The sequence below is a fragment of the Lates calcarifer genome, unplaced genomic scaffold (genome assembly GCF_001640805.2).
Source record: "Lates calcarifer isolate ASB-BC8 unplaced genomic scaffold, TLL_Latcal_v3 _unitig_1161_quiver_1077, whole genome shotgun sequence".
NCBI lineage: Eukaryota > Metazoa > Chordata > Actinopteri > Centropomidae > Lates > Lates calcarifer.
In genome coordinates, this window is record NW_026115329.1 from 33,721 (window position 1) to 46,772 (window position 13,052).

General features: G+C 38.7%; 2 protein-coding genes across 2 annotated transcripts; both read left to right on the top strand.

Annotated features, from left to right (window-relative positions):
• Positions 1-4,056: 4,056 nt before the first annotated feature.
• LOC108886923 (dynein axonemal light chain 1) lies at positions 4,057-9,939 on the top strand. Its single transcript, XM_018682046.2, has 8 exons — positions 4,057-4,133; positions 4,654-4,692; positions 4,834-4,943; positions 5,677-5,732; positions 5,844-5,899; positions 6,113-6,239; positions 6,715-6,855; positions 8,691-9,939. The coding sequence occupies exons 1-8, from the start codon at positions 4,131-4,133 to the stop codon at positions 8,738-8,740; spliced, it is 582 nt and encodes a 193-aa protein (XP_018537562.1). The 5' UTR covers positions 4,057-4,130; the 3' UTR covers positions 8,741-9,939.
• A 248-nt stretch (positions 9,940-10,187) lies between these two features.
• LOC108886924 (tubulin epsilon and delta complex protein 1) lies at positions 10,188-12,253 on the top strand (the record flags this gene model as incomplete). Its single annotated transcript, XM_018682048.2, has 4 exons — positions 10,188-10,485; positions 10,999-11,083; positions 11,780-12,000; positions 12,116-12,253. Coding segments are annotated over exons 1-4 (588 nt in total), but the record flags the coding sequence as incomplete, so codon positions are not given.
• Positions 12,254-13,052: the final 799 nt, after the last annotated feature.

A 13,052-nucleotide genomic window follows, 5' to 3' on the forward strand; every position in this document is an offset into this window, starting at 1 on the left:
GTGTGTGTGTGTCTCTCTGTGTGTGTGTGTGTGTGTGTGTGTGTGTGGTAGCGGGACCCCAGAAAACGTTGGTAGAGACTATGGCCTCTGGACATGTATTTTGGGACAGCCCCAGATAAGAGTCAGGTGTAAACTATAGCTATTACATTTTGTCTGGTCAGTCATGAGTGAGAGCACCGTTTAGTACAAAATTTAGTTTAATTAATTAAGAAAATTTAGGACAAATTACTTACAACAGCTGCAGAATCGTCAGTATAAAAGATGTTCCATTCTCTGTTTATCCCTATGCAGATATTTGGTACTTTATGTGGACTGAGCATACACAGATTTGGATTATTAGCTTGGCAATATATAGGATCTGTTTTGACATACTAGAACACAATATGTTCAGTATCTGCCACATGATCTGTAACACTCAAATGAGCTAACTCAATCCACTGATAAAGACAGTGAGATGTGGTTAAAAGAGACTAGTAAGTGGAACTTGGGTAAAAAATTATTTGAATAAAAAAATGAACAAATGTTACACTAATACTACATCAGTCTCCAGTATAGATTATCTTTATGGTCGCCTGATCTTGCTCCTCTGCAGGTTTTATACTTTTTAGCTCATCATTTCCTGTTGTGAAGAGGCTGGAGTTGACTTTAAGGACCCATTCTGTGATCCTCTGGTCAGTGTAGTACTCATCATCATCATCATCATCATCATTGTCCTCCTTCAGCCTCTTCATATGACCTCTGTCTTCAGAGCACTCAGATTCTGTTTCAATAGCTGAGTCACGGGAGCAGAAACCTCTTTGTTGCCCTGCTTCGCAGAGACTGGCATCATGTTTAACCTTGACTGCCATCATTGTAATACTGTCACTGGCACCGGGATCAGTGGTGTCAGTCTTCTTTTGAAGTACCAAAGGTTCCACTGGAGCTGGAGTCAGTGTTGCAGCTGGCTGACCTTCAAAAGTCTGTTTAATCAGTCTTCTGTGAGACTCTGCTGCAAGAGCAGCACTGATTTTGCTATATTTCTCAAACTCCTGATTTACTCTTCCACACTGTGTAACCAGCACATGAAACACTGTATTCTCTGTCATCACATTGCCAGTTGGTAAATGGATACCATGTCTTTTTGGTTTAGTTGAGTCTTTTCGATGAGTGGGTATACCAGCAGTACATTCCATTTTGTCAGAGATGGGTGGTAAAGGTATTCTTGTCACTTGTCTTGGTTTAGACAGTCCCATGAGACGTTTTGACCTTGTCAGGACTTGTGCAGTGTCAGCTAATTTTGCAGCTGCTTGGAGATAAATGGATGATCGCATTTTGATGTCCACAGCAATTGGTCTGTCAATCCGCTGGATGCTGATCTCCCAAGTTCGACTTTTTCTTTCGGTGACATTCCGTCCACATCGCACGGGCCTTCTGCTTCTGTTTAAATCTGAGCGATCCTGCTTGTTGTGAAGAACTGTGTGTGAACCTTTCATAGCTTCAGCGGCTCGTTGCATCCTCTGTCAGTCAAACTGATCCATCTTTGATCCACTTGGACCCACATGTCTTTCAGCCTTCTTTTATACTGCTTGTCCCTTCAAGGCCCCTCCCACTCCAAAACCACACACTCATACAGACACACACACACACAACCCTGAGCCACTTGATCTGTAACACACAGCTACTCAAAGGAGAAACATTCATCAGTCTTTCTTATCAGTGTAAGATGCTGATGTCCGTAGAGAGGTTGATCTTCTCCCCTTCCCCATATGGCTCCCACTTTTCCACCTCATCCAAGCTTTAAAACTTTTCTGACATTTCAGTTTTTTTCTGAGTAATCCCTTATAGGTATCTTTTAACTTCAGACAGAGCCTAGCTGTTTCTCCCTGCATCCAGCTTTTTACCGTCTTCCAAACATACATTCCCAATGAAGCCTCCTGTAAAATATTCACCACAGTGGGTATTTGATATGTCTCTCTGTATACATAGGAGTAGTTCACCAGAGCAGGAAATTACTAGTGCTTACTGCAAACCTAAACCTGAGGTTTCAGTTGCAAGTCACGTTCTCCATTTAAGAGCTCCTCAGTGACTCTGTCTAAATCCACTTCCTGGTTATTTAATTAAAGCTCTGTCCAAATGGGGAAATGAAAGAGGGAATTATTTAGCAGCTGTAACAGACCCTATACAGTTACTGCAGCATAGAGATGGAATTAATAAAAAAAAAAAGAATTGATGGAACTTGATTTGAATAGTACTGACAGAATCTTTTAAGTGTTATTGATATTAGTACATCATTACCGGTTTCAAATGTCCTGACAAATACTATACACCAAAAATGCCACTCAGTCAAGATAACATCTCTCCCTTCAGTTTGTTTAGACATGTACATCACCAAGCATGATAATGCTGTCCACAACAGTGTCTGTAAGACAGGCATGAGCTAGGCCCAAGCTCTAGAGTTACAGGGAATGTATTTTGAGCTGTGTGTTTTGGTCTGTGACACTAGACCTCCAGCACAGGTCACCCGGCCAACTGGTCGTAGTGAGCTCACTTCTTCCACTGACAGCCTGTGAGGGATGAGTATGTGTGTGTGTGTGTGTGTGTGTGTGTGTGTATAACAGGAGTAAAAGGTTCAATATTTGGATTCAGGTCATGAGCTTTGGGTAGTGACCGAAAGAATGAGATCACAAATACAAGCGTGCTAAACTGGCTGAAGACCCCAGGGCTGTACGTCTCATTTATTTCTGGAGTGAAAATGAAAAATCAAAGCTACATGTGATTTGTGTTAAAATAATACATACCACACTCTAACTCAAAACTATTCTTTTCCTTCTTCTTTGAATCTATGAAGGTCAACAAGTCTTATTATTTAGCGTGATTCATAACCTGTTGGGGCATACAATAAAGACGGTACTTTTGCAGACATGACATAACATGATTAGTGCTTTAATGATCATGAGAACTGATTATATGGTGGATAACATACATTATTCGTCTGTTGTATAACAGCTTTTGTTCTTACAGCAGTGTGCAGTGCCATGTGAGTAGATTACTGATTATTTACATTATACTGTGTGGTATTCCTAAACATATACGTGTGTATGCCCTATAAAATGATGTAATTCAGCATGACAGTACAAACATGAGTTTAGAGTTGAAGCTTGTTTCATAAAGTTTTTCTTTGAAAACCTGTGCATTATTGTAGGATTATTGTATTGCATAAACTATATTGTGCAGTATATATACAGTATACAGTATATATATATATATATATAACAAAAATCTTTAATTATTAATTATCATATTATTGCCATTACTATGGCCACACCAAGGCCTGTCAACACATTTTGATGCAATACTGAAATGTAACACTGGAGGGTGGTATTATCCTGCTATGTAAAGAGACATCAACTGCAGCAAAGTATGAACACTCCAATTTCTTCTTTGTATGGACAACAAAACTTGACCAGAATGATTTCACATTATTTCAGGTGAAAATTAAGAGCCATAGTCAGTAAATAGGTTACATAAATAAGGTCAGTATCTGAGACCTTTGTTTTTAGGCTGTCAGGTTTATAGGAAGGGATCCTGAGAGAAAAGTAGGAGGTCAGATTAAAACACTGAAAAATCAAGTAATAGTACCTTCTAATACCATGGCCGCAGTACGTTTTCATGCTATTATACATCATTTTTATATTCATAAAGACCGACATAAGTGTATGAGGGTGAATATTAGTAACATGAGACTGTATACATCTGAGATAACATTCTAATGAGACAATGGCAATGACATCGCCCCCCCCCAATAATGTTAGTCCCTTCATTTTGCATAAGAACCTAATTCTGTCGTACGGTGGGTCTCTACTAACCTTAACCCTGATCTAACTTTAATCCTCTTCATCTGCGGAATAACATGTTGATAATGGATGGGGAATATTTCGCATCCACGTATATTATACTATCAACAGAGTTAATAACACAAACATCTCTTGTTCATCCACAGTTAAATATTGTTTTCTAAACTGGGTCAAGCCAAAGTCCTTTAAGGCGTTATAACGTCTCCAGTCGAGCCCAGTTACAGTCACGTTGCGCAGGCGCAGCTTGTTGGCTCCCTGTCAGTACCATAGCAACCAGACCAGGCATCAACCATCAACATGGTAAGTGTTTGTGTTGTCGGTTTATTTTTCGTTGGTAAATTCAGCTAAGTTATGTGGTCTTAACTGTATCCACCTATGCGGACATTGCAGGGTGGTTGTGTCAGAGAGCCGTAGTTGACCATACATGCAGCATTGCTGTGAGCAAATGTGGGCTAACTTTAATTAGCCAGTTAGCTAACCCTAAATGTCAGTTAATCTAGCGTTTACTAGCTGGAGAACATCAACGCTGTCATAAACGCGTGTGGATGTTTTGTCATTTTTCCTGTTACTAAATCTTGCACTGTGAAGAAGAACGCTAGTTCAAATGGCTACTCACTCAGAATGAAGAGTGTGGCAGCCCTGATATGAAAATGATAATAAAGACAGTGTATATTCTAAGCCCATAGTTTAGTGTGCGTGTGCGTTTGTGCGTTTAATGTGACGCGTTTGCTAGCTTGTCTGCAGTACGGTACCTGTGTGCTAATTTATAATCACAGTATAATCCAACTCCTCCCTGTCTAATGTCATGTAATATTTGCAGGCCAAAGCAACGACTGTGAGAGAAGCACTGGTCAAATGGGTGAGTGACAAGCAAATACAGCACTGTGAAAAACACAGACAGAATATCATGCAGTACTGTTATGTTGTTGTAATTGCATTTTTGGATCTCTCTCTCTCTCTCTCTCTCTCTCTCTCTCTGTGTGTGTGTGTGTGTGTGCAGGAGGAAAAGTCAGGGGAGAAAGTGAGCGAGGCTAAAGCAATAAAACTGTATGGTCAGATTCCTCCTATAGAGAAGATGGATGCTTCTCTCTCCACACTCACCAACTGCGAGTGAGTCCTGTAGCAATATGTTTACTTATTTCAACAAGTTGTTATCCATAGATTGATATGGTTGGTACATTCTAAAGCAAGATAGTAATAGAAATTATTTGACGGTATAGATCTGTTTCTTTTTTCTTTTTTTTCTGTACATACACATACTTACAAACTCATGGATGCCTTTTTTATGATTCTGCATGCAGTTTGGATGTGAAGCCATTAGCTTAGCTCAGTTGAGCTCATTAATTGGATGTCTTTGGGATCAAATAGCTGCCCTGTTCAAAGGTACATGTTTTTCCCATGAAAAATAAATCTTCTATAACAGAGCGATCGCTGTCATTACTATACGGTACACTTGCCATTTGATTCACTACGAATTTGGACCAATTCATCTTGAACAAATTCAACAGTAGGAATTTTGCTGGCTATTTATATTAAACAACCAATCAATTCAGATTTAATTTGATCAAAGTTCCTGTTTATGTGCACCATGGCAGGTTGTGTATAAGGCAGTGTATTTAGATGTAATGTCCCAGCCTTGAATGATGTGTATTTTCCCTATTAGTGAGTGGAGCTGTGATTTGATCCCACAAACATCTAACAACTCATTTTCAGGTGCAGGTCAGTCAAGAATAAGTACTAACACAACTAATACAGCAATAGTGTTTAGTCACTAATGTTTTAAACCAGACTAGCATATCATCCTTGAAACACCTGATATGTTATTGTCCTGTATCCTGCACAGAAAGCTGTCTCTGTCCACAAACTGCATTGAGAAAATAACCAATCTCAATGGCTTGAGTGAGTACTGACTTCAGAAATACATAAAGCCACAAGCACACTAATTATATTTACAGATGGAAATGTGCTATATTGTAATGTTATAATGTGTGTTATATTTTGTCCCTCCAGAGAACCTGAGAATATTGTCATTAGGAAGAAATAACATAAAGGCACTTACTGGCCTGGTAAGTTACATATAGGTCAGAATTAACTAACTAGTTTGATTGTCCAAGTGTTTTTTTTATTTCCCTCTTTTCCTTTTCTTTTGATTTCTGTTTTTTTCCCTTTTTCTCCTGTCACACTTTATATCATTTTTCTAATTGAAATAGTTACACAGGCTAAGCACATACTTTGAATGTACATGATTTTGCATCAGTTGTGTGTCTGTGTGTGTGCAGGAGGCAGTAGGGGATACATTAGAAGAGCTGTGGATCTCCTATAACTTGATAGAGAAACTAAAGGGAATCCAAAGCATGAAGAACCTGAAAGTCCTCTACATGTCCAACAACCTGGTGAAAGAATGGGGTAAGAAGCAATAATAAATATAGATAAATAAATATAATTAACACATATTAAAATTTGGAACAGACAAAGCTAATGGTGTATAATTACTGTGATTTGTTTCTTCATGGATACATGTAACATTTATGATGTTAAGTGACCTGTCTTAGAGAACCAAAACACCTCCGCAACTTTTGTTTTATTAAAGAGGATAAATATGTCATCAGTGATTTTTAAAATCAGCCTTTCCTCCCACAGTCTCACTGCAAACTTTAGCTGCATCATCTGCTGGAAGCACAGTACTCTCTGTATATTTCATGGTGAAGAAAATTCTTACCAAAACTTAATATGTCATACTATGTAAAGCACTTAATATAATAAAGGTTTCTAAAGTTTAGAGTAATAAATAATATTTTTTGAAGTTAATGTGCTGAATATTTGCTGGTGTTTAAAGCCTCTTAAATTTGGTCTACGATGATGTCTTTTCTGTTTTGTGTAGGAGAGTTTGTGAGGCTAGCTGACCTACCTTGCCTCGCAGACCTGGTGTTTGTTGGCAATCCTCTGGAGGAGAAGCATTCAGCTGAGGGAACTTGGATGGATGAAGCCTCTAAAAGACTTCCTAATCTGAAGAAACTAGATGGTAAGAGTATTTCAGCAGCTATGTCTGAAAAAATGACTACTTGTGTGTTCCTACTGCTATTTTCATCCCTCGAAAGTATAGAGAATGCTAAATAGATTACAAAAAGGACTAAACCAATAACTAACCTTCCCATACAATTCCAGGGTATGTTGACAAAAATTCTGGTGACAATACTTGCCTGTAGTTTCTGAATGATTTTCAATAATATGTCTTCCTGAGATCTCTGAGAGATCCATAGCTTAGGGGCCTGGCCTGCAAAGACCCAGTCACCTTTGGTGACAAGCTAGTATTTAGGAAGCATTAGTAGGCCACTGTCAAAGGATTTCAACCAGTGATCGTGCTCATTGGGAGTTAGCAGATTGAGCATGTAAGCAGGAGTCACACTATTCAGGACTTTAAAAACATGCAGGAAAAATAAAAGCATAGGTTACCTTATCTCAATCTGCAGGAGATAGAAAAGACCTGATCTGTGTAAGCCATCTCAGCTGGGCAAAGCAGGACTGCACCACTTAAGTCAGCTGAGCATCAAAGGACAATTTTGAGTCAAAAATAACATCCAGGTTGTGGGCCCATTCTCAAGCATTATTGGATAAAGCACCCAGACAAGAGGAGTGATTATTAATGCTGCTAGTGCTGGGGTCAAAGGGGTAATTATAATTACCTCTGACCTGAGGCAGAAAATATTCCTTCAATTTTAATTTAAACAAAGCAGGATGTAATACAGGATGCATCCATGGCATCAGGCTTTTACTGGGACATATAATCATGTCGGCCCCTGATTTTCCCCAGGGGTAGCATGTAAATAAGAGGGGATGAAAAATAGACTCTTGGGGGACCCCACAAAATAGAGGAACACAAGAGGGGGAGGTGTCTCCAAGCATTACAGAGAAGGACCTGTTTGACAGATAAGAGATTAGATTAGATAGGAGACCAGACTGAAAAATTTTAGAGATTTTACTGTTACTCAGTGTTGTTACAGAAATTGGTTGTGTTGAGACAAATTTTTCTAAAATATTAGATACAAAGGTGGTTTGGCTATTAGCCTATATTACTTGAAACAGAGGAATCTAGAGAAGGCCTCCTTAAAAAGAGGTAAACACTTGCATGTTTAAAATTGGAGAGAAAATACCGGTAGACAGACAGCAATTAATAATGACTAAAATGTCTGCGCCAAGTGTCTGAAATAATGCTTCTAAAAACCAAGTGGGAATACGGTGTGAAAGACCTGTGGAAGATTTTGAAAATGTAACAGTGCATTCCAGGACTAGATTTCATTGAATTGCATTAATGTTGCAGGTGTGCAGGAGTAAGCATCAAGCTCTGTGTGTTCAGTGCTGCGAGACCTCCACTGGTTTATCATAAAAAAGTAATTTAGGAATTCCTCACATCACTCTGGGGTGAGATGATGGTTTTAAACAGGGTTCTGGGATTGCAACCTCTAATCAGATTTGAAAAATAGGTGTCCCTCGCCCTCTTTGTCTTTTAGGGAGGCAAGTGAGACACTGATTATTCTTTTTCCATCTCTGCCCTGCCTTCCTGAATTGTCTCTTTAGGATCCTTAATTCTTCATTTAACTATGGTAGAGAAGAAGATTTCAGCTTTTTAAAAATCTGACTGGAGCTATAGAATCAAAAATGTTTATGCAAAAGCCATTACATTACTCCGACAAGCCTGTCTACAGCGAGGCTGGTATTTAGTTGGATTTAAATGGATCAGTTCTTTTAAGGAAATTTCAGTTTTTTTCTGTTGGTAAATGATAAATAGTTTTTTTGGGACACTTCCAAGAAATGGTCCTTGCTTTAAAGATTAATGATATCTTTTTCTGTTCTTTCTAGGAACCCCAGTCATCAAGCAGGAAGAAGATGAAGGAGATGGAGAGAGCTGAGAAGCATGACTATCTGCAAAATTACAACCCCTGTCCCTAAGAGTCTTCCCTTTCTTAAGTTTTGTATGGTTTGTCATGTTGTTTTTCTCTATATAAAATATGATTTTTACAACAGCGTAGACTTTGTTGTAGATCAACAAGCACAAAACAACCAACAAATACACAGAATGTGTATGAGTTGTAAGAAGTGACAATTCTTCTGGCCTTGTGGGTTTGGGACCAGGAAGAAGGGTTTGGGACCCTATAAGTAGAACTATATGTTAAGTACATTTCCTAATGGTATTTACACCATTATGATTTTTTTTTTACTGTCAGAATATGAAATATATTGAAGCTAATGCTGATGTGTTTTATAGTGTCCTTGATTTTATATGCCTCAAAGTTCCTCTAGCTAGAACTAAAGCACAATGTAGCACTAGTGAGCAGTGACATTTGTGTGGACCAGATGTTGATCAGGTAATACTATTAACTCCATGCTGCTGGACCTTCTCCAGCCTAATAGGAGATTGCTGTAAATACCTGACACAGTTCTCAGTCTGCATCACCATACAGAGATCTTCAAACACCAATAAAGATTAGCCAGATTACACTACATTTACATCACATTGGAGTAAGCAGTAGAGAAACTGATGATTAGAGAGTGACAATTTTAGTGTCAGCCACAAGTGAAACATTTAGTAAATAGTTGCATCTTGCCATTGGACTTGAACAGCACACTGTTTTCCTAGTTATGATCAGAATTCAGGATTTGCAATAATCAGGATCTGTTACCTAACTGACCTCTCAGGTAGTAAGCATAATTAAAATAAGAGGTTATTAAGTTTGTGTGTACTGTCCTTTGCATCAGTACCTTCTCCAGCTACACTGCAACAGCCTTTGGGCAGGACTGAGAAGCCAACATAACTGAGAGAGATATGACCAAAATACATCCACAGCTCTGTTTGATACTATTTGAGATCTTCCTTCTATGATGCTGAGGTCACATATGTCTAAACTTTATGATATTCAGATTAAACATAAGTATGCATTGTAATAATGTCTGATGTTTATTATTCTGAAGGGCAAAAACTAATTACCAATGTGTGTAAAATGTTTTTTTTTTTATGTTTTAAATTATTTTGGCATGTTTGTACTTACAATTGTGAGATGTTAATAATTTTAAATGATTTTGATATTTTAAATAAATACTATTGATGTGACATGGTCTCTTCTCAGTCAAGAATAACAGTAATCTTGTGTGTAAATATCTCTTTATATATATCTTTTTAAAACATTTTTTAAACACTTTATCGGAGATGTTTTGAAACTAAAGTTTCAAGAATTAATATTTCGATTATAGCATACGCGAGTGTGCGCGGGTCAACGAAAAGTAAGACCGGCCCATCGCTCTCTGAATCACATTTATAATTGGTTAACATTAACGTCAGTCACTTCGCTTTCCTGGCAACGGCCTCGTACCCGGAAGTTGTACACGCCGCGAAACATCAGCAACTCAAACCATAGAAGTTTTACAAGACGAGTAAGCGATAGAAAAGAAGGGAAGGTGCCTACCAGAGTGGATGGAGGTTTTGGTTTTGTGTCTGTAGTGTGCAGGGGTTGTAATGCAGCGGAGTAAAGCCTCTGTGAGTGTGGAAGTGAAGCAGGTGATTGGAACTCTGTGTAAACTGCTAGCGACCACCGGCCTGGACGCTGTCCCCGCACCAGAGACCTTCAGACGAGCAAAATTCGGTGGTGGACTCGAGGTGGTACGTTCATCGTCTGTTGTCCCTTTCAGTAACTAAGTTAATTTCCTCAAGAACTGTACCTAAATACGCATTTTAGATACGCGTTCTCCACTACACTTCAGAGGAAAATATAGTACTTTTAACACTTCTACATTTATTTGACAGCAGCAGAAAATGTTTAACATGCAATAATAGATCACTTTATAAAATATTATCGTTGTTTTATAAACGAAGGGGCAACAAACTTTTAATTTCATGACGATATCCTCCTGTAATGACGCCTATTAGCCAAAAAGCCCTTATTGCAGACAGGGATTTTATGGTATTCTATTAAAATGAATGACCCAGTAGGGTCACTGCAGGAGCAGACATTTGGATATAAATGATAAAGGCTATGAAGAAAAAAACTGTCACTGTGTGTGTGTTATTGTCCTGTGCTCTCTAGGGTTGAACTCTTTGTAATTATAGACTCATACCATACATGCTGTAATAAAATACCACAAAGTCCTCTTTCTGCTTGCTGTTGTTTTCCAGGAAGGTCAGTTTTGGCATCTCCTTTCCAATATCCTTCAGAGAACTGGCATTGTTTCCTCTGCAGCCAGCAGACAGCCAAGAGGAGGTAGGTAAAATGTTTGCTCTTTGTGCTAGGCTATTTATGCTGATTGTCCAGGATTGTAGTGATTTCCATGTCAGCTGCATTTGTTCACTTTGAAACCGCAGCACATATAGTATGTGATTGCTTGCCCTAGCACCTTATTGAAATCAAGTCATGCCCAGTCAATTTTATTTAGATAACACTGAATCACAACAGAGGGGGGGGAGGGGAGGACATGGCACAAGGCAGATTCTATATAAAGATAAGGTAGAGGTGAGGTAATATTAGTAGAAATAATAGTAATGACAGCTGTACTAATGAAAGTACAAAAGATGAGTGTGGATTTGAAGGCGTCAACAGAGTCACACAGTTTGATGTCAATAGGGACATTGCTCCAGAGGATTGGGGCCCTGACAGGAAAAGGCCCTGCAGCCTGCTGACCTCTCTGGGGACAGACAGGTTCTGAGAAACCTGTTTACAGTTTTCTAAGTCATTAGGAGCACCTTAAAGTCTGATCTGACATTGATAGGGAGCCAGTAAAGGGTTGCTAAAATTGGAGTAGTGGGGTCAAATTTTCTGGATTTTGTTAACATTCTCACTGTAGAATTCTGAACCTGTACCACTTAACTGGACCAAACCGACTGACATCTCTTGAAGAGATGAAAATAGTTGCATTTACTTCCTGAGTGACTGACTGTGTTTTCCTCTGTCTGCATATAGACTCAGAGCACAGGAAGCTGGTGGCTGCAGGCCTCTGGCAGAATGGTTACCATGCTGACTGGATGTATGAGACGGAGGTAGGAGAAGGAGAGGAGAGGAGGAGTTTCTCCAGCAGAGATCTCCTCCTGGCTCTAGGCTGGCTGCTCGCTACAGGAGCACTAGAGAAACTGCTGACACAGCGAGTTCAGCAATTAGACAAAACGCTACTTGCATCTATACCTGTAAGTAACATTGGTATACCATTAACACCATCATAGTGTACTGGCAAAGCTAATTCTGTATTTCTATATTTGTATTTTTATACTTCCCTATCCCTGATCTCTGTCTGTGTGTTAGGTGGATACTCAGGTTTCTCATGATCTCCAGTTAGACTTGACCTACCTGCGGAGACTTCAGTGGCTCATTGGCTATTTGAGACATCAAGGGAGAATCCTTCTGTCCATGCTAGAGGAGCGAACTCGGTTGCTTCATGCTGTGAGGAATTCTTTTTTTTTTTTTCTGAAATTTGGAAATATTTGAGCATACTTGCAGGATGATTGCAAAGGACATTACTTTCCATTACAAACAATAGTCAATCTGCATGCAAGACCATCTGACCTCAATAATTATATTCCCCATTACACAGAATTAGCACATTAGCACTCCCCTACAGTTAAATCATTTTGGTTACTGTTATTTCTAGCCAAGTATTTTATGCATGAAATCAGAAGAGTCACTCTCTCCAGAATAATGATATATCCCGTGTCCATCAGTCCATGAGCCTTTTTAATAAAAAGGATGAAAACCAAGCAAAGGTTTAAAAGGTTAATTGAAATTATTGGACAATCTTTGATGTTTAACTAAAACATAAACCTCTTCTCAGGTTTTTCTGCCAGCCTCCCCTCAACTGTATCTTCCTCCTCTGATCAAAGCTCCCCAGCGTTTAAGGATGTAAGTATGTATGCTGTTAACAAAATTAGTTACTAATACAATGCTCAGCCTGTAGTTGGATAAGTAAACAAAGCTTTTCTATTGTTTAATTTTGGTTTTGGTAATTGCTAAGAAAATAACATTCTATTTTATTATGGTCTGTATTGTTGAAAAGACAAGTGGTGCATAGTGACATTTCATTTAACTGTGAATGGCTCGAAAGGCTCAGTTAGATTTGAGTAATATTAAAGAGGTTATTTAGTGAGAATTGTCCAATAAGTTACAGTTGTACACCTGGGGACTAAGGTAAATAATACTTTGATTTTGTTCCAGTAAAGTTGAATTTGTTCTGTTATTTTTACTA